The following is a 25,777-nucleotide window of genomic DNA, read 5'->3' on the forward strand; positions in this document are numbered from 1 at the left end:
CCAAATGAGATAGAAAATTTCCTTTCCCAATATCTTGAAACTTGTCTGCCAGGAGAGTACTTAGGAAAAAAGTTACCACATAATAAAAGACACCTCTTCAGCTCACAAAACAATACACAGGACACCTTGGGAAACAAAGACTGATCTAGAGCCAGAAGGAAAAAAAATGAGAGAGGGAACAGTTCCAACAACAATTTCAATTTGTCGACCAAACACTATGTATAGAAAAGTCAAATTAAGAGTTCTCTATGAACAGTACTTCTTTCTTTTCAACATCCACCAGACACATGGTCAGTACGCATCAGGCTGCACAGACTTTAGAGAACAATAATTGATGAAGTGGCTGGCAACATAATCTAAGATCCTATTGTTCTCCCACTTGCTTACTTCAAAGAAGTTTACTCTGTGAGAAAACATTAATCTTTCCTGTAATTAGTGCTAAACTGTCCAATCACAGAAGAAATAATGTCTCCTAATCGCTCAAGACATGGAAGATTAATGTGTTGAAGATTCTCAGTGATGGATTATTACACTGTTAGAGCTAAAAGATGGTCAGACCCTTAGAACTACATATGACAGTCCTGGCTTTCAAATACATCAGAGACTTGCAGCAAATAAACCTAGATTTCTAGTCAAAAATATTAACCAATTCATTTAAATATTAATATGGTCCTTTTTAAGTGTACGTGTGTATATATGTATATGATGACACATCATTGCTATCCAATAACAAGCCCTGACTCTTACTTTAGAAAACAAATAGAACTGTAAAATGTTTCTTTTGCATTCTACCACTTCGGCATCAGCTAATAACCACCACCTATTAATTTTTAACAGCATAAAGAAATGAGGTTTTTGTTTTGAAGACCAAAAGTTTTGTAGTACCAAGCGTCTTGCAAACAACATACATTCACAAAGAACTAAAGCACTGAATAAACATGAGTTGTTGTACACTCTACTAGATGTAAAAAGAGCTGTACTTTACTCCAAAAGTAACTGAGTCATACATAGACACTATTAATACAGTATCTTAGAAAGTTGACATAAGTTGAAAAATTCATAGGCTACTGCATTTGGCAGAAGAAGGGATGTGGAAGACTACAAGTATTTTCAGAGGGTCCCCCATACAACAATAAGCACAAATATCACTAATGACACTTTCATCCAGCCAAACCCATTCAGGGTTCAGAGCCCTACAGCCCTCAATTAGGAAAAGCAACCATTTGCCATATGACCTTCACAAAATGTTGACATCCACTTAGTTCATATTTGAACACTGGATTCTCTTTTTCAACCCCATTATTATTATAACTTTTAAAAACTACTAAGTGGCATTCCCATCAGACTTTTTCCTATATTCTATTTCACTTATAAGAGCTGACTATTACTCCGACGGTCTTTCATGTGGGCACAAATGACACCAAGGAGGTAGTGGATCAAGGGTTGGACTTGATGATCTTGGAGGTCCCTTCCAACCCAGCTGACTCTATGATTCTGTGAAGGGTAACTAGGAACCATCAAACTCAATTTCAGGACTCTGGAGACAGTGGTCAAGGGTCTGGAGGCCCAGGTAGTGTTCTCCTTGGTCATGCCAGTTAGGGTAAATGATGAGAGAACTAGCTGGATTTACAAGTAAACAGCTGGCTGTGTCACTGGTGTTGGATTTTGGTTTGGGACCCTGTTTGCTGATTAGGAGAGACAGAACCCACCTCATGAAATGGGGCACATGAGCCTTTGTTGACAGAATGGCCAACCTGGTAAAGTGAGCTTTAAACTAGGAAAAGTGGGGAAACAGAAGAGGACTATGGGCCATCCCCTTGCAGCCCTCTTGGGATATTGACACATTCAAATACCTCTATAAAGTGCCTGTACACCAATGCACACAATATGGGGAACAAACAGGGGGATTTGAGATGTGTGTGCAGTCGCAAGTCTTTGATCTCACTGCAATTACCAAGACATGATGGGACAGCTCACACAACTGGAATGTCGCAGGGAAGGGCTACATGCTGTTTAGGACAGACAGACCAGGAAGGTGCAGTGGTGCAGTTGCCTCTATGTGAGGCAACATTCAGAGTGTACTGAGCTCTGTCTTGGGGAGTTGAGAGCTTATGGGTATACTCTGAAGCCTAATCAACAAGAAGGGCGATTTAATCTGTGACACAGAAAGCAGCTAATAAGCAAGCTCTAAGTGATGCCCATGTGTTAGAAAAACAAATTACTTGGCAGATTTTTCTAGTTAAGGTATAGGGCTTGACATGCTTCAGTGATCTCAGACCTAGGGGGAGGTTAACACAGCTTGGGAAGAAGGATGCACCACTGATAGTGGACACAAAGAATGCAAAATTTATGGGCCACAAAGACATCTGGCAGAACTCCCAAGATAAGGAAGAAACTTATAAACCCAATTCAGCAACTGCACTGAAATCAGCTCCAGCTGGGTAAAGGTAATTCTGGCAGGGGGAGATCGTGACCACTAACCCAAGAAACCCACCAATCCAAGAAACCCACCAATCCAGAAGAAGACAAAGACTCTGCATGTGGACTAACTAGCCGAGATGCAACTCTTTAACCAATAGAAAGTAGAATACCAATTAATAAGAGAATTAGGTAACTTGTAGCAAATGAACACTAACTCCTTTGTTTGCTATAATGTATAGATAGTAAAAGGTTTTTGATAGATAGTGTGTTTGATTCGTGGAATACTACGGAGCACCCAGGCTTGTGCAACTCTGAAATAAATAATCAATGTCTCTCTCAAGTGTTTAATTATTGACTAGTTGCACACTGGTTTGGCAGACAAGATGACCTCACCAGTGGTCCCTTCCAACCTTAACCATTCTCTGATCTTACTTTCCTCCTCTAAAATGAGCAGATTTGAAGCAGATAGACAGTCCAGGAGAGAAATACCACTTCTGCCTTTTTGCCATACTTCACTTAACTATCAATCCTTGACTGAGAAATTGCAGAAGTAGTAATAGAAGCCATAAAGAAAAATTTATTCAATTTACTGTGCTCATTAAGTGCCTCCCAATGCTTCTGAGATCTAAACTATACATAACTTCTAAGTTCAGTTTCGCTAACAAGTTATCAGGTCTAAAAACCATTCACAAAGCCCTTCACTGATAAGATATCCAAGTGAACTGGTTCAGAGCACAAGGAAGAAAGGAAAAAAACTATCTCTCTCTTAAGCAATGCATCTCCTGGATTCAGAAAAAGTCCTTTTTTCTTTGGAAACTAACTGGCAGTCTCAGAAATACAGGGATAAAACAAGGTCCCCCTTTCAGAACCTTCATGTTTTTGCTGATAAATAGAATGCTGCCACAAAAGCAAAAGCAGACTGAAATTTAAAGTATTTTCTGCCTATTTCTACCTTAAAATCCTGCCAAGACAGCAATCTCTTATCTAGATTGCCATCTCACTGTCATAAAAGAAAGAGCTATCCAGATGGGAACAAAGTCTGCCCAAAGAAATAAAGTAGTACCAAAAGCTTCCAGATATTTTCACTACCTTTTAGACATAATAAATCACTACATCCATCCAATTAAAAACAAAAATAGAAAACGAAAACAAAAAAAGCAAACAAAAAAACTTATAACTGAACTCTGATACTAATAATATGGCAGGGGGACAGAAGGGAAGGGATTCAGAAGGCAGTCAATGGAAATTCCTTCCATCATTTCACTTACGGCTAAAGTGCAAATAAATTAACTTTTAGATTTTAATTTTTAAATCAGATAAAGGCTAGGTTCAGTCTCCTCAGAAAAACAACCTAATAGCTTAGGTTTGATCCCTAATGATCAAAACTTGACAAAAAATTTCAAGCTTCACAGAACAGCAGAAACTACATTGCTTTTAATATTTTGACAATTCAAATGCAGACTTAGCTTAAATTTTCAGAATTTAAATAACCACTAGTTACATTCTCCTAAAATTAAGAGAATCAGAGCTTAACAAACTCATGTTATTGAAAGTTTTTTTTGCATAGAAATATCAAAAGACACATGCAATTTTTTCTGTTAAGTTCTGTCCTACTTCACAAAATATAGCAACTCATTTTTTCTTTAGAATTCAAAGGACATAAATATATTTTTCTTCAACTGAAGTCTGATTGAAACCTTGTCAATGAAAACAGGCACAATTCAATAACTTGGAAAAGAATTATTTACAAAATAAAATCACCTTCATCTGTATCTTACCTTTAAATAGGATCCATAATATTTAGTTACATATGGACTGTCACATTGACTCAGTACTGTGATTTCTTGTTGGATGTCTTCTATTTCATCTTCTGCTTCTTCTAGGTCAATAATTTTTATAGCAACAACTTTCTGAGTCCGATTGTCAATTCCTTTAAAAACTTCACCAAAAGAGCCCTTACCAATTTTCTCCAGTTTTGTAAACAGTTCTTCTGGATCTGCCTTCAGAGTCTGTTAAAAGTAAGAGAAAAGTTACTCAGTATTTGTAACACTAAAACAAAATGTGATATTTTGGAAGGAAACAAACACTTCAAATTCCATACATTCCTATTTACCTAGATACTTCTTTTTCTATCTCCATAATTATCCCATTGTTCCTATATCCCTTATATGCACACACTGCAAGGTTTATGCTTCTGTGTATATGAAGTACAAATTTAATACTGTCCTTATGTCAGGATATTATCCTATCTGGCAACAGAAAGTGCTGCTCCTTCAATTTCTTCTTCTTTGCCAATAAAGAGCACCCAGAATGAAAGATCCTTACAAAGATTTGTTTTCTATTAAAAGCAAATCAATCAAACACCACTACTAATAAAGGTAAACCTTATGTCAAACCTGTTCTCTTGAAACTGGTTCCTTCACAGATCCCAGTGTCCTTCTCTTCTGTATTTCTCACATATCTCATCCTCTTAAGGATTTCATTCATGCTGTTCAGTGCACAGAGCACTATTTCGTTTTCTTTGATGTGCCAAACAATCCTCCTCAGTTTTCTCCTATGAAGGATCACCTGCATGAATTGCCATGCTTCCTCCTCATCTCTGACCCCAAGGTTTTCTCAAGAAGGATTTATTTATCTTTTTCTTCTTTTCTCAGTTGTGTAAACTCATTCACTTCTAAAAAACATCCTGTTCCCAGCTTCCTTGATTTGAACAGTCACATAATAGCTATGAGCACTCATCTAAACATGCAAATATAAGACCCAGGTGGACCACTCTGCCATATTTGTGTTTTCTCTACTGTCAAGTATTCAGTTCACTACTGATGCTCTTAGACTATTCACTTTCAATGCATAGATGATAAGTTCCATGGTATTCCTTCTTAATCTTAGCAAAAGGAGCCTTCTTAGCTGACAAAAAATATATATAAATTACAACCATAGGGGATTGGAAAGGTCCCTTTCAATCCAAACTATTCTATGATTAAACTAGAAAAGTCATAGAGGAAATAGTCACAAAATGAAGAAAAATATGATAGAATTACTTAGAATCTTTTCCTTAAGAAATAAAATGAATACTTCAAAAGCTTGTTATTGTTTATAAACGATGACAATATACTTCTGCCTATCTCCACTCTCATGTCCCAAAGGTTACGTAATTAACCCATGCAGCCATGAGAGGAAAATAGTCTAGAACACTTTTTAGTTTGTCTGGAGATATCTGAATTTCACAGCTGAATCAGGTGTTTTGAGGACCAGGCGAGCATTGTGTTTGTCACACGTGATTTTATCATCATGTGGTACAAACTGCAGTACACTACTACTTCTAATACCTTAAAGTAAGCTATGAGACATCATATCTTCCAGGTAATCATCCCAGGAACAGATCACTGATGAGATAAGCCCAAAGAAAAACCACTCTAAGTGTACTGCAAGACTTTACCAGCACTAAGAAGCTCCCCCTGCTTTACATCTTATTGATCCATACTTCTATCCAAAGTCAGTCTCAGGAAACAAACAGGAGGATATGGGGAGTTATCACTCTTTTGCCATCAAAAGGAACAGCAAAAGATCCAAATCCCTTCCACCAAAAGAAGGTTGTTTCTCCTTTAATTTCGATGTAATGAGATTTACATATTATTACACATTATTAAATATTACATACATAATATGTCTCCCACTTGGAAACCAGACTAGGGCACTTCATGTTTTCCAGCAAGCGTAGTCATCCTTCAGCTACACAGTAGCCCCTATCAACACCTCCTGGGACATATTTTCCAAGAGACCACAAAACTACTAACTAAATTGTGCTGTACTGGTTCTTCTCATGCCTCACAGAACGCTCTGTTGTCAATATTCAAACCAGTCTTCTCTGAGAATTCTTCATGAATAAAAATAACTTTAACACCTGCACCAGACATTTTCCCTTGGGGAAAATCAATTATCAGTCTATGATTTCATACATACTGTGTTGGAATTTGAGATGATGTGCTGTAGAGAGCTGTGAACGCCTAACCCATCCTCACAAGCCTTCTAGTTCCATTCACTAGCCACAGGAATCCGAGCATTACATCATCACAAAGGCATCTGGGTAAGTCACAAACCAATCCCAGCCACAGATGCCTAAAAAATTCCATGTTTCACCTCCAGAGACAAAAAGCCAGCACAGCTCAAAGTTGCAGTGTGTTGCAGTTGTTCAGATAGAGAAAAATGGAAGGGCTACTTGCCAGCAGCTCTTTGAATTCTGTTGGCTCTATGTATTCACCCCTTATTTTCCCTTTTCCACTCAACCATCTACTGCAATCTTATATTAAAGCCCATTATTTCATGACACCACAACCTTCAGAGACTTGCAGAAATCTCACAGATTCATTTTTACAGTGTCAAGCTCTTGGGATTCTGGTATTAGGCTGACAGTTTTATAAAACAATTGTAAAAGAACATTAACAACTCCAGAAAAGCAAGGAAGTTATCTGCTCCTGGAGAACTCAAGAAGCAAGGAACAACTGTTGCTGTTCAATTTTTATGATTAAAATTTTGCAGCTGTTTGGAAATATTAATTGTACAATAATAGCTGGAATTAATAGGAATAAAATAATTATTAATAAGAGTTTATTTTCCAAGCTCCTTGTAAAATTACTAAATATTTTTTAAAAACCTCAAACTTTTCCTTCCCACTTCAGAACTTTTGTAAATTCATTTACTTGTTCTAAAATTTAACAGTTGCCATTCCTGAGTTTTGCTCTGAGCAACAGAAGGTAGTAGTTGTTTAAAAAACCCAAACAAAACAACACACTCTTGCTCTCTAAGAAGGTCTCAATTTTCTTCTCAGGAGATCAAGTGTTTGAAGTGAGATCCTTAAAGCACTGGCAACTCATGTTTTTGCAAAACTACCAGTTGGTCTCTCTTTAATGACCTTCTCTATTTCAAAAATGGAGAGACCAGGCCACATAACGAACTGCTTGAATTTGAAGGTACATGAGTGGCCAATTCCCATTCATTTGTCCAAGATCACATCTGGAAAGGATTCTCCCCAAATGTATTTCTGCTTGTTTTTGTAAATACTTCCAGCAGAGCGAAAATAAACAAAGAGCTTTATAAATAGTCTCTCTACATGACTGCATAGAGAAAATGTCTTCCATAAACACTGTCACCACAGTTTTGCCGACTCTACTCTTTGCAAGCATTCACTAAGCATATAGCTTATTCCTGCTAATATTAAAATAAAGGGAACTGATAGAAGAGCCTTCAGGCAACTGAGAACACTAAATACTGCTAGAAAATACAGAATAGAACAACGACATCTGCTGCAAAAGAGTAACGCTAACAACCTTGATAAGGAGCTAGGACTCTATCACTAAAACATTTCCTTCCAAGTGGGACACAGAGTACACAGTGTAGCAAATCAAAAACAAATTCTGGAATGTTCAGATAGAATGATTTCAGAACTTACAATTTCTATAGACACTTGAATTAGTTTGCTTTTTATTTCAGATAGTTTTTCACACTTCTGAACACAAACCGCAACCATCCTGTCTCAATCTCCAGCTTGTTCAGCCATGCAGAACAAAGTCCTTTTCACCATGAGCAAAGCCACCATTCATCCAATAATTTGAGTAATCTCTCTGTACTTGTACCACATTGGATTCATTATTTTTGACCTTAATCAGCCAGAAAAACATACTGCATTTAAAATTAACTCTTCTCAGTACCTAAGAACACTGTTGCCCACTTCTACGGAATAAAAATAGGGCAATACATCCTCAGATCCCTCAGAGCCATCCTTCTCATGGCTCAAACTCTGCTGCAACCAACTAAACCAAATCACCTCTTCCTAATTCTCTGCATTTCCAACTAATGAACTCCCAGCCCATTGCAAAGGTTCTTTGTAATCTTTCATATTTATGACAAGCTACCCTTCACGCTGTTTTGTTCAGTAATTCCAATCCTCAAGGTTGTGTAGTTCTTCAGTAATGGCCTCTCAAGTGAAACAGGTGCCTTTAAATTTTGTACCATCAGCAATTTTAATCAGCATGCATTGCCTTTCTCTATGCTAAGGTCACTTTTCAGTCAGCAACTGTCAAGAGCAATCCTGGAGAAACCAGCAGTACCCTCCACTCTGACACCACCTCTGCAGTACGCTCCTTACAGCCAGGACTATACACGTCTTGCAAAGTATTTATTTTTATGATTCCCTAATTCTCATCTGAACTAGCTGCCCCTTATAGCTCAATAGAAAACGTTACTGAAATTCAAACTAGTTAGATCAAACTTTATCCATAACCATTCTGACCTAAGATATAGTTTTAACTGAGTATTTTTCTGCATCTCATTCCAGTTTTATTTCTAACCTCCTTTTATGAAGGGCTATTCATCCAGTTATCATAGAGAAGAGTTGAAAAACTATTTTTTTCTTTAAATGCAGGAGTTATAAGGCATCTCTGTATTCAGGTTCTCAAGCTTATTTATGTAATTGATTTGACTTGCAGATCTGTAATTTCTCTGTGCTGGGTTGTTTGAGATATACAAACAACTTTTAACAGCTCATTTTGTACACTTTTCATTTCACCAAATCCATTTCCAATTAGTCAGTCCAGTCCTCATTCCCTATCAAGACTGAGGCCAAAACACCATCATCTGAAGAGGCTCAGAAATTTCTGGGGATTGTTTCAGCTTTGAAAAGAGAAGCCTGGGGGGTTGGAAATCTTATTGTGTGTGAATACCTGATGGAAAGGAGAAAAGAACACAAAGCCAGATTCTTCTCAGTGGTGTCCAGTCAAAGGACAAGATGCAATGGGGAGAAACTGAGTTTCAGGAAATTTCATGCAAACTTACAAAGAAAAGAGGAAAAGCAAAAAACAAACAAATGAAAAACCACAAAAGAAAAGGAAAAGAAAACAACCTTTCTTACTGTAAGGATAGTCCAACACTAGAAAAGGCTGTCCAGGCAGGTTGTTGATCCTCTGAGGTACTCAAAACTAGGCTGGATGTGGCCCTGAGCAACCTGCTGACTCTACTTTGAGCAGGTGGACTAGATGTGCTCCAGCGGTCCCTTACAATCTCATCTATTCTGTGATACACTACGCCTATCACACCAAGAATTAGTTTTAGTGCTAAATATACTGCACAAATACATAATTTCTTTTGAAATGAGACACCATTGCTGCATATAACTTCTTTCTTTTAAATTTATTCTCTGGTCAGACCAGAGAACAGAAATCTAGCAGACAAGTTCATACAGGCAATTTTCCCAACTATCCAGAGAAATCAGAAGCTAAAGTAAATAGCTGGCAGAGTTGATGTCATCCTTTGTCACACAGCTCTCAATTTCAGAAGCAGAACTGCAAAGGCTTTCCACTTGCAATCTTTCAAAAACCATCTAAAGCCTATTCACCTCAACACAGACTAGCATTATGCAGCTTTTCTTTTCCCTTGGATCCCCACAGAGTTAGCTGCACGAGTGGCAGTAGTGGAGACACACTGTAAATTTGGGTAAAAGGCACAAATTCAAACCATGCAGCTCTCCCACAAATCTGGGCTACCAAAGCAGGGGCAGGAAATAAACAAACACACAACCAAAAAAAAAAAAAAAAAAAACCTAAAAAAATACCAACTCCCCAAAACACAAATGTAAGATGGTTTTATTTCAGAGAAGACTAATTCCAGGAAGGAGAAGTTTCAAATTTTGCTACTCACAGCATTTAGCTTTCTCTGAAGCTCACAAGTTTTTGTTTTCAGCCATATATATACCCCATATATGAATAACTGATACAACATACAAAATTATTTCCTGCAGTTGGTGTGAAATTGAAATAAAACAGAAACAGTACACAGAAAATAAATTCTTCAACTTTACTGCATTGTATCAAGCCCCACCTGTACTTCCAAAAAGCAGCTAACTAACTCAAAAAGACAAGATATAATAAATATTTGGATTTATAACCTGGGACTTTTATGTAAAGAAGGAAAAAAAAGACACTTTTAGCAAGCCTTAAAATTGGAATAAAACTTGAACTATGTTTCATCTATCAATAATGAAGTAAAATCAGCTGCACTAGCATAGTCATTTTATAGTTATGAACATTATGAACATCATCATGAACAGCAACAACTGAGTTTTATTTTCTTTTAAGAAGACTTATTAGCAAAACATGAAATGAAAACTACAAAGACTAGAATGAAAGCATTCATCTCTAATAACTAGGTGCAAAACTGAGATCCAGCTGTTTCACTGAGAATTTGTCAATTATCAAAAGTACCACATGATTGTTCTTTCCTTTTTTTTCCTTCACACACATTCCATATTTCTCATTTTCCATCTCCATAACTATAATTATGCAATTCAGACACTCACTACCATAAGGAAATTGCTTTTTTCTAGGAAAAATGAAAAATACCAAAAATAAGAATTAAGAATAACAATACATTCATTATCAGTAAAAAGGAACAATTGCCATAAATTCTGTGGGTTGCAACAGTGGGGAGGGAAAGCAAAGAATAAAGCTGTAAAACTTGGCATCTCAATCACTTTAGATGTCACAAACAGATGAGGGCAAAAACATCTATATAGCATGCATCACTACAGCCTAACACATTTGTCACACAGTTCAACTCCTTTGTTCTGATTTCTACCTAAACTGAAACAGTTTGTAAGCATGTTTCCAGCAGGAATAAAAAAGTTGCCAAAAATTAGACTAACATAGAAGTATTCCTCAGCACTTGTATAATCTTCTTTCTACTTATTTTAAAGAAAGATGCATTTATCTGAGGTTCAGAATATAAAACATTAACTTCTTTATTAATAGAACAGATATCCAAAGCATCCTTCCAAATTCCCAGTCAACTGGGAATTTTCTGGGTGCGATGTCCGCTGCACAAATCAGTCTGTTATTAATTCTCAGGTGCCTACAAATACATGGAAACGTACCCAAATTAACGAAGAGTTTACAAGTAAAAAAAGTTTTGATTATATAGGTGCATCCACACAAATGACCATACAGAACACTTCTTAATTAAATAGTACTCCACAAATGCAAGTAGGTGAATCATCACAAAAGCAAAAAGCAAATCAAATTCAATCATAGAATACCAGGTTGGAAGAGACCTCAAGGAACACCTGGTCCAACATTTCTTGGCAAAAGCACAGTCTAGACAAGATGGTCCAGCACCCTGTCCAGGCAAATCTAAAAATTTGAGTCCAGCCTTGGGGTATCCATCATTTCCCCAAGAAGATTATTCCAATGGCTGACAGCCCTAATTGTGAAAAATTTTCCTCTTGTCCAATCAGAACCTTCCCATTGGTAACATGTACCCATTACTTCTCATCATTTCATGTGATTCCTTGTAAAAAGAGGGTTTCCATATTCTCTGTAGTCACTCTTTCAATACTAGAACACATTGATGAGATTTCCTCTCAGCGCTCCTTTCTCAAGGCTGAACAAATACAGTTGTCTCAGCCTTTTCCCATGTGTCAGGCTTTTGATCATCTTTGTAGCCCTTCTCAGGACCCTCTCCAGCCTATCTTTTTTGTATAGCAGGGACTAAATTATTATAGGATGAATGCAGTATTTTATATTACTATTAATTTACATTAGATGCCTTGTTCACAGTGCTTGGTGTATCCCCTATCCCCCTTCCCAAGAAAGGGGGCATGAAAAGAATTTAAGCAAATTTTAAAAATGCAGCCAAGATACATACTTCCATTTTCTACTTCAGGAACACAAAAGATACCACCGTGCAAAAGCTGACATCGAGCCCTGTACACCACTCATAACACAAGGCCTGGTATTTAAATGTTTTCACTACATCAGTAGTCTTTTGTCTCTCTGGGGAACAAAAATGGCAGCTGACTAAGAGGGTATCTTACTCAAACATGAAACTGGTACAAGAAACTTGTCATGGCATATGACTGGCCTGACTGGTCTATAAGGGCACCTGAAAGACACAGTCGCCATAAGCAGTATCTATTTACCTATTCTGGAAGGCTGCAGGATGGAAATATGTTCTTGTACTTAGAGGCTGTTGACACTAATGGTGAGACAGAAACGGTGAACGCTGACACTGGTCACGCACTAACTGACAAGGATGACCAACCACCTTGGATGTGACTGGTACCAGAACAAAGACCCAAAACCAGACTTCGTAAGCTCAGCCTTTGGAAGTACCTTTCCTCACCTCCTCTGCCTCTGCATGAACACCACGCCTCACCTCCATATGAACAATTGTGAAATTGAACAGAATTCTGGAAAGCATGTTTAAAGTGTATCGCATCAAAATCACAGAATGGCGGAAACACTGAGATTCATAAAAACAAGGATTCGCTATTGTCAATCCTTATTCCAAAAAGTTGTCCTAATAAATGCTTCAGATATTCAGGAAGTGATGAAGTCAACATAAAAAAACTAAGTAGCTCAAACTGTTCCCCAAAGACATAGCAGTCTATACCTTACAGTTAATTATCAGTTATTTTCCCCCTAAAACAAAAGTACCTGCAAAGGCAACAGAAAGAAAGAACAAAGAGACTTAAAAGACTGATAAAATAGAACTGCAGTAATTTTAACTGTACAGTCTGTTAACGGCACAAGGATTTAACTTCATTTTCCAAACTGAAGCTTGCCCCTGCAACAACGACTTCCTAGGAACTTAGGCAAAGCACAACACCAAGAAGTCACTCGTAGTATGCCTGTACCAGGGTTTAATTAGATGTTGATACTTTTAGTCTATCTTTTTCCTGCCAAGTTATGAGAAAACAAGCACTGATAAATGGGAACTTCGTCCTTGAAGGAAGAGTTTTGTACAAACTACAATTAATTGGTGTCTTATTATCGGCTCATCGCCTTCCAAGGGCATTTGAAGGAGAAAGTGAAGAGGAGGGTGATGAAGTACGCCCCCAGACTCATTTCGAAAAGATCCCCCGAGTTATAGCGCGCAAGCACGGGGGAATTCCAAAGTACACACGCGTGCGCAGAAGGGGCACTGCTTACATAACATTGGGAGGGACTGAAGGCCTCTAGCTGGGCGGTGCTGACCACACCTGCCCAGGTAGACATCACCAATTAATTGGATAATAAACGGATGGCTCATGCTCTGGGGGGGGACTCACACTTCACACAAAGGACCACGCTGCCTTCTGCGGGGACACTCGCTATGTGTGAGCCTGGTGACCCTCCGAGAATGCAGCTGCTACAAAGGATTCTTGGCATTCGCAGTTGGTAAGATAACCTCGTGACACCTGAGCGAGTAGGGTGTTGTATTCAGGGCTTATTTCCCTCATTTTTCTCTTTCTATCGGATTCGCATTTACTTGGCCACTTCTTTGTAATAAATATTGGTTTTTGAGCTTTCAATGGTGTTTCGGTTTCAATTTCGGCATCCTTACGAACTCTCCCTGCTACAATGCCCAAAGGAAACCAACTCTCACTCCTTCACACATGCTTAGTAGCAAGATTTTGGGCATGTTTGAGGAAAAGCTTAGTATCCACATATTCAGCAGAAGATGTTATACATGACTTCCCAGTATCATTAGTTCCACTGTCAACGAGAGTTGACTTCTCTCAAACAGCTCCATACACCTATTGCATACTCTGACACAGCCTTTCCTTTGACTATACAGTGAGAAGATGCCCCCTTCATTTTCACAGTTTAGAACTCTTGTGCCCTGGCACCCAAGGGGTGAGCTTGTATTATGTCACAGAACCATGACATCTATCCTCAGAATATTTTAAAACTGATTAGCCAAGATCACAACAGTCCAAGGATCTGTCAAATATTTAAGTGCTCTAAGTTAGTGCAAACTATTTATCAAACTATAATCTAAACAGTAACAGTGAGCACAAGCTTAAAAAAAAAAAAAGAAAAGAAAAAAAATCAAATTTGGGAAAACTAATCTCCAAAACTAATCTTCTCCTCCAGAAGCTGCAAATGAAAAGCAGCAGAAGCTATGTGGACTTTCCAGTGCCTTTGATTTAGCAACCTAATATTCTGTAATTCCCAAACACAGAGCTCACACAGGAATTAGTTAAAACAGTTTACTGTAAAGGGAGAATGAGTTATAACAAGAAGGACAGTAATACCTACAGTATGGAAGTACAAAAGAACAGTCACGTCAGATCAGAACAAAGGATCCTCTAGGCCAAAATATTTCTCCTAGAGCAGTCAAAAGTGAACATCCTGGGAACAAGTATATAGCCATATTTCACAAAACACTCTTCCAATCTCCAGCAAACTGACACTTCAGACACTTTCTGAGCCAGAAATGGTGTCTTTACACTTAACAACCTTTCTTTTCTGTTCATTTGTCAAGTTCCTACTTAAATTTAGTTAAACTTTTAACATTCTTGAAGCAAGACAGCTTGAATGTCAATGCTTATTTATATTTTGCATGAAGAACCTGTAGCACTTGTACTGAAAATACAATGAAGAATGAATAAAAATAACTTACTGCATAAACACTGTTATTGCTACCAAAAAAACCGAAAGGGAGAAAGATAAAAAAAGGGTTTGTCACACAGAAGAGGCTTGTCTTAGAGATGATAGAACTTTAAAAGCACCCCAGGAATTTATTACCATAATTTTATAAACACAATACTTGATTATTTAAAATATAGCTTTCACAAAGAAGCTATAAAAGCTTATCACAGTCTTGAAATGCAGGCCAGTCTGAAAATCAAGGTCATGTACACTTATTCCAAGCCAGCCTTGCAGGAATCTCACACATTTACAGACAAACAAGCACTCTCGTCAGGCCACTTTCTATAAAGCATGAAGAAGTAAGAAACGTATCCTCAGTTTAGCAATCATGCAGCTTCACACTGCACACTCAAACTTTATCTCTACACAAAGGCCTTAAACCAATGACAGCAAAAACTCTTGAGTTCAAACTTAACCTGCACAACATAGAAATTTAGGTCAAAACCCAACTCTGTTTTTATTCAGGTTACAACATGCCCACTTGGCAGCAGACAGCAAATCTCAGGTTTGACAACTTTCCAGCACCATCCTACATTTCCTCCACAGTTTTTCATTCCTTTGGCTCACTCTCTACCCACTCGCTTTTTATGCATCACTCTTCAAACATTGATCAGATGTCTTGTTCAGAGAGAAAGATATTAATCCTTCATTTCTCTGCTCTATTTACACACTACTGTGCTCACGCCAAACAGCATTAATAAAGTGTTGTCCCTCCAAGTGATTTTTTGAGGGCCAAGAAGTTACTCTGTCCACATTAGCATACTGACTGCTCTCTTGTATAAGTACAGCAAAGAATGTCAGAGAAAGCTGCATAACTTGTCACTGACACTGCTTACACCGTTTGTTGCAGAAGCTGGTAGGTGGGGAGGAGGGATCACACTACAGAAAAAGAAAAGATAGTCCCGTGATTTGGGCAATTTAATTATAACCTAGAGAACTAAGCTCTATTCCTCTATCTTCTACATAATCAAAAGTCACAAACCAAAACTTTTGTCTTATTTAAGTAGATGTCACACATTGTATGAACTTTACTCTTTGAACATTTATCTGCAAGTAAAATCAAAGAGAATCAGCTATGGAAAACAGACCACTATAAAACTGCTATTTATTCTGTTGGAATGCAAATGGATATAAACATCTTCAACTGGTCACAGAAAATCAGTGAGCAGTATTCACATTACTGACAGACTTTATGTCTCTACCTATCAGAAGGTCTTTACTTTAGTGTTTGGGTGGGTTTTTTCACTGTTGAAGTTCACACGAGAAACTCTCATAATAATACAATAAAAAAATCATGGAAAAATAACACTGTCCTGAATAAAAAGATTTGAAGTAAACTCACAAATTATGTGGACTAACAAAAACCCTGAATATCTACCCATTTAGTACAGCCAACAGTACTACAAACTAAGTAATAAATCAAGGCAATAAAAAACACAGGTGCTTAGAGAGATCATGCAGTGACACACATCAGCAGTACATGCTGCTTGCTTCTGAGCAGCTACAAATCTGACTTTTTAATTCTAAAATATTATGGATTCTGTTCCAAACTAGACAGTTGTCTTGGTTCTAATATGTCTCAAAAGAAAAAAAAAAAAAACAAACAAACCCACCAATAATAACCTAACTGTAGCCAAATAAAGATACCCTTACTTCTCTGTTTCTGGCAATTGGCAAACTCTCATATTTGGAAGGTGAACTTGAACACTCAACAGCAGGACCTACAGAGCAATATTAGTCAGCTCAGAGTGTGGGCCTACGTACTCTATATGGCATCCAGTACTATCCCTGAGCATATAAATCAAACTATGCCTAAGCATGTAACATTTTAAATTCAAATCCTCCTGTTATGCAAAGAAAAGAGATTCATGACTTAGAATCTTGACTCACAGAAAAACAAACCAGGGTAAATCAATACTTAAACCAAATGATGCAAAAAAACTTCAAATCCAGGAGATAAATTAAGGAAAACTCTAACATGTCATTCATAAGTTGTTCTTTTGGAGGTTAGGGCCAGAAAGTTTCTAATCAGATGTGGGAAACATTAGTATAACAACACACAGATGATAACGACCTTAATGTTTTGCTGGCAGCAGTTTCCATTTAAACCAAGAAAAACAGGGCGGGGGGGGGAGCCAGCTCAGTCAGCAGAAAAACACACTAGTTTTTTCAAAAATATAGTTACGACACAGAACCAGCAAATTCCATCATATAACAAAAGCAGCTAACCAACTCTTGCAGTCAAACACAGGAGCCAAACACAATCCCCGAGCACCCACCTCAGCCCAGCACCACAGAGATGGGCACTGCAGCATGCGCTGAAGGTCAACATTCCCAGGCCCTGCTCTTACGTACTGGTTTTATGTGTGCTTCCCCTATCTACCGCAAAATAACAGGGCTGAAAATCGCCCACCGAGCCGCGGTTCGCTTCAGGAGTTAAAACACCGAGGAGAAATCCCGGCCGGGGGGAGGGGGACACAAACCACGCTCCGCTCTGCACGCCTGCAGCGACACAGAGGCTGCTGAGGACAGGGATGGAGGGAGGCAGGGAGGGATCCACCGGGCGGAGGGACCTCGCTGGGCATCACGCCAAGCGCTGACAGCACGTTCCGTCTCCATCCCTCTACTCAGCCCCCAGCCCAGTCCACAGGGCCGAGCCACAGCCAAGAGGCGCTTTCTTCCTGTCCCCCCATCGCTGGGAACCCCCTCTTCGCACCCACCCCTGCCCAGGGTGCGTGTTCGTGCCGGCCCTTGGGGCAGGTCCTTACCTGCATCCCCGGCAGCCCCGCCTGCACGGGGGAGTGAGCCATGGCGGCGGGCAGGGAGGGAGGGAGCCGGGTCTCCTCAGGCGGCTCCAGGGCACAGAGCTGAGCTCATCTCCACGCTCTCACACACACACAGCGCCGCCGCCGTCCTCCTCCTCCTCCTTCTGGCCCTTCCCCCAGGCGAGCAGCGCCGGTTCGCGGCGGTGGGAAAGGGGCAGTCCCGACCGTGGGCTCTCTAGGCCCCCGTCACGGATGCAACAGCGGCGGCTTTCTCATCCCTCCTCCTCTTCCTCCTCTTCCTCCTCTTCCTCCTCTTCCTCCTCTTCTTCCTCTTCCTCCTCCTCCTCCTCCTTCGGGCTGTGCCAGCGACACGATGACAAACCTGAGGCGGGAGGAGGAGGAGGAGCCGCAGCGGCAGTCCCGCCTCTTCTACCCGGCTACCTGCCCGCGCCGTCCCGCCCCGTGTCCCGCCCCGTGTCCCCCCTTTTCCCCTGCCGGCATCGGGATGGTAGAAACCCTAGACGTGGTCTGGCATGTCGTTTTCCTGCCTCCCCTCCGCCTAGGCGCTCCAAGGAAGGTCACGGTAACGCTACCGCTCCCCCGAGGTTTACGGTTTCAGGAAGCGCTTGACTTCCTGTCAGAAGTTGCAAAAGCGCTAAACCAGAATGACAGTCGCGTTTCTACAATAGCTCCTGAACGGGAGCAAGAGCATGTCAGCAGTCAGGGCTCCCCCACACAACGGAAGCCCTGGACACAGGCAGACCCCTTGAGAACCTGACAATGTTCCGTTTCCCGTCTTTATTACAACTGAAATTCAAGAGCTCCATCACATGATTTCCAATGTGCCATGGAACGCCCTACAATTCTCTCCTTTACCCTCCTTCCTCCCAGCCCCCCGCACCCCCTCCCGCGTAAAGCTGGGGAGTTACATGAGTATTAAAATTATTGAAACCTGTCAGCCGGTGGGTCTGGGATCTGTAGGACAGTGTAGGTCACTGTCTTTTCAACTGATTTTAAAAAATGAGGTGATGATCTACTGCAGCATTAATTACTTTTCACTAGATAATTCACTAGAGTTTGTACAAGTAGCTTAGCTGAGAGAAACACTTTAAAATACAAAATAGTCTTGCTGAAAAATGATTGGAAGTCCCAGTGAAGTTTTTCCTATATTTATGATATTCTTTCTTGTCTAATGTGGGCTGAGTTAATGCTACACAATTTTGTTTTCCTGAAGCTTGTACACACATAAATATTCCTAAGATTTCTATCCCTCAGTATAATTCAAATAAAATTAGCTAACAGCTTTATGCAGGCAAGTATGTATGCACACACATACACACATTGGTTGTTTACATTAGAAAATAGACTAAATATACCAGCTCTTGAGTACAGTGAAAAACATAAAGGATGATAGCTAGAAATTGTGTAAAAAATCAAACAATTGGAATTCGTTTCTCAGTTGTTCATGAAGGAGGTGATAGTTTGCTTTATGGTGGAATAGATTTTAAATTCTGTGGGTTTCAGCTAGAGGAAATATGCAAAAAATTATACTTTCTACATATTCTTACTGGTATGCCATTTTCTAAGAAATGTAAAATCTTTCATTTGAGTTTTACCTCAGTCAAAAGCCAAATAGCAGTCATAAGAATCAGTATCAAAGCTTTCTATTTAGATTGTTTTCTAAAGCATTTTTGCAATCTTCTTTCTTTAAAAAAACCAGAGTTTTAGTATCTCCGTGGTTGTTCCACTGACTGCAGTAAGTTTTTCTTGCTTGCTAGGGAGAAAGTCAGTGGGCTACAAATGACCCTTGTCCTTTGTGCCATGAATACCATTGAGCTTTCCCTCCTTCACATGATATTAAAAATCCTCACTGAGAAAATGTCAGTTTTACTATTGCCTGTGCAGCTTTATTCTTGCTCTTTTCTATATAGTCATTATGATACAGATTTTATCATCTGCTTTACTTTTTCTGCAGTTGCACGTTTAGTGCAGAGTCAAAAAAAGGTAGACAAGTTAGTTTTATCTTTTGTATTATGAAAGGTATACAACTATTATTTTCTGTCAGTATATTCTTTGGGACTTAAATAATTTTCATAAGGAGCAAATACTTGATTTGCTAGAGTTGCTTCTGGTTTGTCTTGTTAATTCCCTTTCTACATTTAGGTTGTAAATTCTCTAGCTCAAGGCACATAAGCATAGAAAAGTTCCCATGCTGCTCTGAAATAACTTCCACCGTGGAAGCTCCTGGGCTAGGGCCACTGTGAGGTCTCTCTCTTGCTTGTGTGCTGTCATTGAGTAAAAATTTATTTCATCTCAAGGTTTTGAAGTTCTGTGTTATGTGTTCAATAAGAAACTGTGCCTGAAAAATCATAGTTTGAGCCAATGGAATAAGCTGTATGGGCAGATTTACTTGTTAAATGCAGGAAATCAAAGGAGCAGATTCAAAACTCTATGTTGTAAACCAGATACCAGTCCAAGTTCTAATGAAGTCAGAACAATGTATTAGAACGTATAATTTCTGTCAGCTCTGTATTTCATCCTGTGCCACATATTCTGATATACTTCCAATTTCTACTTGGACTTGTAGAAATTTTAAGCAAATAGTTTTGAGTGTAATTGTAAAATAGTCTGTTTGCTCTTTGTTTTGTAAATGTTAATCTTTTAGTCTAAATTTCAGCTACGTCCTCACAGACTACATAGCAAAAGCCTTGCAAACTTTCCTCTCCTTTTCTCAACTTTTTCTGTTTCTTTTCTCTTTTCTGAGAAAAAAAAAAAAGATTTTATATGTTATCCTCTAAGGAAAGGCCACCCTTGCGGAAATATTCATTAAAAATAGAGTGATTACATGTTACCGAACCATTCCAATACAATGACTGAGACTTCAAAAACAAGCGGTTCTTATCATTAAATGATTCCCTGTTGTATGTTTTTGAAGCCAGATGTTTCCAGCATTCAAAGGTTCAATTTATTTTATGTGTCAACTTCTCAATAACTAGTTTGATTTCAATTTGACATGATGCTTTGAATATGCAGAGATTTTCTGCTTTGCTGGTTATATAAGAAAAAGGTTACAGAAGAAAAATATAATTACATAATCGTAAAAGCAGCAACTATGAACTTCTGCTTATAAACTATCTGAAGAAAAAACATTTTCCTTACTGACAAAGATCAAAACTTCTCAAATGAGCAATGTCAGACCACTAGGGTTTTCTAAGAAGAAAGGTGCACCAGGCACTCGGCTCTTTTTGAATTTATAATGTACCATAAATAAATAATTAATTAGTCATATCTTGAAATAAGTATCTATACTACAGAAAAAGCACTGTGGTCTATAACAGGTGGGACTCCCATTCAAATAGGATTGCATTTGTCCGTCTTGTATGGCAGTGGTATCCTGCTTGTTTTTGGCCTGAGGGCTGTAGAACAATTAACTGAATCACCATACCAGACTGTTCTCTGCTCAGCTTGTTACTAGATTTTTGCTTGCTTCCTTATCCACCTTTATCCTCCACTGTCTTTTGTCTTTCCTGCTTCCTATTTCTACAATTTCTTGACCCAACAATTTCTTATAGTAAACTGTTTTAACAAACTGTAAAAAGTGTCATTTCTTCTCTTAACTGTATATATTAGGCTCCTAGTCTTATCCTTTTTTTAATTACCCTGTTAATAGTCTGATGGACTATGTACACAAAATTGAATTCTCAATATTACCAGTAAGACTTCATTTTGAATACTTATATTGTAAAGGCATGACACTTGCCTGTATCATACAGTGCACAGCAACATTAACGAGGCTCTTCACAAATGGACCTTTAAGAATTTAAATGTTCCTGAAGTAAAAGGGGAGGTCCTCACATGGGTCTCTAAATGATGATAGGAAAGAAAAAACCAAAAACATTTCAGAGTGAAGGGTGTTACCAGTAGGCTGCCACAGGACCAGTCTAGGACCTATCTTGCTCAGGATATCCAGGAATGACCTAGAAAAGAGGCTAAAGAGAAATGGCAAAATAGTCTCATATTGCCAACTATCCTGAGGAAGAAACTAAAACAAAACCCAAGGAGTTGCAGAAAAATCTCAGAGTGAGTGACTGCTGAGTGACACGCTAGCAGATAGGTGTTCAGCATTGAAAACTGTATATGAAGAAAAGTATATGGAAAAAAACCTTAACTTTACATACTGAAGTTCCTATTAATCAAGAAGGAAATCTTGGCTGTCACTGATTCCAAATCAGTCAAAAGATAAAACTATGTTAGGATTTGTTAGGAAAGGAATAAAAAACAAGGGGGACAGCATTGTTATGCCTCACTATAAATCTATGCTGCTCCTACAGACTGTGACTTCCATTTCCAAAATTATACTGTTGCATAGAAAAAAATACCAGAAAGGGCAGAATACAGACCAAATATTCAGAAAAATATCTCGATGAATAATTAAATACACTACGACAACTCAGCTTAAGAAAAAGACTTTCTATGTGTGTAGTAGAGTTCTGTTACCTCATGAATGGCCTGGAGAAAACTGGAGTGACTGTACATGTTTCCTCATAACAAGAGCTATCAGACAGAAACTTTAAAATAGAGTAAAGCAGGTAACAACATAAATGAATAATGGAGCTCATTGTCATGAGATCTGGGGGAGAGGGGACAAAAATTTCAACAAATTCATGGGAAAATTGTTTGTATAACAGCAATATGTTTTCCTAGTTTCCCAACACCAAGCTATAGTCTTTACTAAGACAAATTTAAAAGAGTATAAAGTTTTGATAAATAAGTACTAGAAAAGAAAAAAAATAACAGGGCTCTGGAGAGCCCACTAAAGAGTAATGAAAATCAAAGAGACAAAATCAGGCTTTAAGCTCCATGTATAGTGTCTGAATAGTGAAATAATCAAATAGCCTACCCATATAGCCATAAAAACTTTTCATGTGGCTTTATATTGACATCAGGGAAATAATATCTCTGAATAAGAAGAAATAAGCCATCAGAATCTGCTCTTTTGGCTTAGATGAGGACAGGATTAAACCCTCACATTATTGAGTCAATATCATAATTATAGCTGAATTAGCACATTACTAGTTGGAAACTTTTTTTAACTTTAATATATATTTGCATGCTAAGGGTTTATTTATCTACAGTTCAGAAACAAAACTGTTTGGCCATTTCTGAGTTGGAGAATGGGTAGGAATGCTGTGTGTCTAGCACATTTGGCTTCTAATTCAGCCTTAGTTAAATGGGAAGTGGCTGAAGGGATTTTTTCGGTGACAGAGGGTTGGTAGGGCACACTGCACTAAAATTTGTAAGCTACAAGACTCGGTATATGGACTGCTAGTAAGCTATGCAGAAGTGGATGGTTGAGCCTCACACGCCCGAGGAGTCAGCTTCTGCAGGAACAGCATATGGAGGTTAGCCAGCAACAGCTCTGAGCAGCCTTGACCCTCCTGGGAGACCAACTAGGTAACAGAGTCCCTATACAGGCTCGTCCTCACTTCTCCCCTACAGCTGCACAAGATATAAGGTGCTTATTTCCCAGGCTGCCCTCCATATCTTTCTTCTTGCATTTCATAAATGGCTCACCAGCTGTACAGCTCTCTCGCTGAACTCCATCAAGAATTTTAAAGTCAAGATTTAAAATGGTCTGCCTAAACGAGTACAGCTTGAGACTGTTTATGAGGTCCTAATCCAAAACTGCCTTCAGAAACACGAATTTACACCCACTAGCAGTTCTTTGGAAATTCTTTTTAGCATTAAATATATTTTTCTTTAGAAATAAAATTATTTCCTTCTCTTGTCCAGTTCCTTGCTTCATCCCTGTTTGAGCAGACCTCTCAGGAAGGAAAGCAGAAAGGATTAGGCATTGATCTGAAAAGAGAACCTGTAGTCAAGATGATTTAGTGTGCAGAACTGAACTTTGATTATATCTGTGGGTGTTAATTCACTGATTTAGCTATTTCGTGATTATAAAGTTAGCCCAGAAAGCTGCTTTTCTATAAGGCCACCTTAAGGATATTTACAACACCCATATTCTAACATTCTTCTACTGTGCTGAAGGAGAAATGCACATTTCCCTGTTAATAACAAAAAATATCCACCTGTTGTCCAGGACTGATGTTTCTCCTGCCTGTAGGTGTGTTTGCTCCACAAGATTAGTTTCCAGTGTGCTTCCAAACTATGCAGCAATCATACACCACAAAACATCGGGGGTTTTCTCTGTTTCCATCAAAATTTGAAAATTTTAATTTTTGGTGGAAAAGTATGTCCCTTCTACAAAATGTGTGATGGAGCCTTTCTTCCTCTCGAGATGCCATGGGTAACCCTGCAGCCATGTATTTCTTCCAGCAGAGGAAGCTTATGTAGCTTCAAAAGCACACAGATTGCCTTCCACACCTAGATTTGCCTGTGCATTTACATTCTGGTTCAGCAAGCCACTTCTTAGAAAATAGTTTTGCCAATTATAGAAGCAGAGTTGGAAGTTCAAATAAGGGCATTCTACTTTAGGTCTTGTGAATGCTGAAGGGGGAAAAAAATGGTTATTAAATTATGTTTCCCAAAGAAAAACCCAGTATTTTTTATGATTGTATAAAACATGCTGTTCCATATATAATTCTCCTCCTGAGTGATGTTCTTCATATCATTCATAAAAAATTGCAGAGTTTTGAGATTCTTATTAATAGAAGAAAATTCACTTTCTCATAGTACAGAGAATCATAATGGATAAGACAGGATGAGGCAGGAAATGGAAGAAACATCCTGCTCTTTATTAATAATGAGCAGAATATAAGTGCCTGAAAGTATTTTAGTATTCCAGGCAGACAATTAAAATTAGGTGGGAACCTAGAGCTCATTAAGAAACATGAGATTGATTATACTGCCCTGTGCCTCTGCCCCTGAAGAGCATCATTGCATTATATCTTGCTTTTTATAAGCCTTTCTCTTAGCCCTTTGTCACACAAACCAAACATATGCAAATGGTCGAAAACATACCTACTCTATCTTCTTCTCACATTTCACATTTTATAATGGACACATCAGTTCTTATCTCAGATTAATGTCTATGTATACAGCAGACTAGCAAAATCTCCGGACTAAATGGATCCATTAAGAGTGATCCTTAATGGTTTTAAACTAAAAGAGAGTCAATTTAGATTAGGTAGAAGGAAGAAGTTTTGACAATGAGGGTTATAAAACACTGGAACAGGTTGCCCAGAGAGGTGGTGGATGCCCCATCCCTGGAAACATTAAAGGTCAGACTGAATGGGTCTCTGAGCAACCTGCTATAGATGAAGATATCCCTGAACATTACAGGGGGGTTGGACTAAATGACCTTTAAAGGTCCCTTCCAGCCCAAACTATTCTGTGATTCTTTGACCCTGTAATCACGCTAAGACACCTTCCCTAGACTGTCCTTGTCATCACAGATCTAAAATGTTTGCTTGCAGACTACAGTTGTCTCAGCAGAAAAAGTTGCATTGTATCTCATTGATAACTGATAAGCAGTGGTCTTACAATTGACTGGACTATTTCACTATTTTAATTCAGGAATTATCCCATTTTACCCTTCATTAATCTCATGGTATACCAGCAGCTACCTGTAAAATCTTGTGTTGGCAGAAGTGTATTGTATTAATCTGTTGAATAAATAAACATATGAATTCCTGCATGTATCAGTTGTCAGTCTGGGGGGTTGGTACCAGATGAAAATGATTGTGATGTGATGGGTTTTTTAGAGTACAGCTTCATGCTGTACTTAATCCAACTTAACCGCAGTCTGCTGCCAAAGTGCTGATCCCACTCTTTCTTTCTCCCAGCCCTGGCCCCAGTCCTTGCATTAGCAATCACATGCCCGCTTGCAGATTTGGATCAGTTCACTGATCCCATGGGAAATGCATCCATATCCTGCTGGATTAGCCTCCTGTGGCACCAGTCTCTGGATGTCACACAGGAGAGACACCATGTGTGAGGGGGGGAGGGAGGCCAACACATCCCATTCACTGGTAGCCCACAGTTAGCTCAGATGAGATAGAAGGTGAAACTCCATCCAGAATGTCCTTTATGGAGTGGGATGATGGCTCCAGCTATGTCATACCACAAAATCACCTTCTCAGCTTGCAGGAATTAATGGTCCCGCCC

General features: G+C 38.9%; 1 protein-coding gene across 2 annotated transcripts in view; it reads right to left on the reverse strand.

Moving 5' to 3' along the window:
* Nucleotides 1-17,970, reverse strand: part of STK24 (serine/threonine kinase 24) — a 55,324-nt gene extending 37,354 nt beyond the window's left edge. For both annotated transcript variants that reach the window (XM_017821065.1, XM_017821064.1), the window contains exons 1-2: nt 17,654-17,970; nt 4,200-4,430 (exon numbers count right to left, since the gene is read on the reverse strand). In XM_017821065.1, the coding sequence (XP_017676554.1) occupies nt 4,200-4,430; nt 17,654-17,695 (273 nt within the window). In that variant the 5' untranslated portion in view covers nt 17,696-17,970. The remainder of the gene's footprint in view (nt 1-4,199; nt 4,431-17,653) is intronic.
* Between the last annotated feature and the right edge of the window lie 7,807 nt (nt 17,971-25,777).

This window comes from Lepidothrix coronata, unplaced genomic scaffold (genome assembly GCF_001604755.1).
Source record: "Lepidothrix coronata isolate B3197 unplaced genomic scaffold, Lepidothrix_coronata-1.0 Scaffold88, whole genome shotgun sequence".
NCBI classification, from domain to species: domain Eukaryota; kingdom Metazoa; phylum Chordata; class Aves; order Passeriformes; family Pipridae; genus Lepidothrix; species Lepidothrix coronata.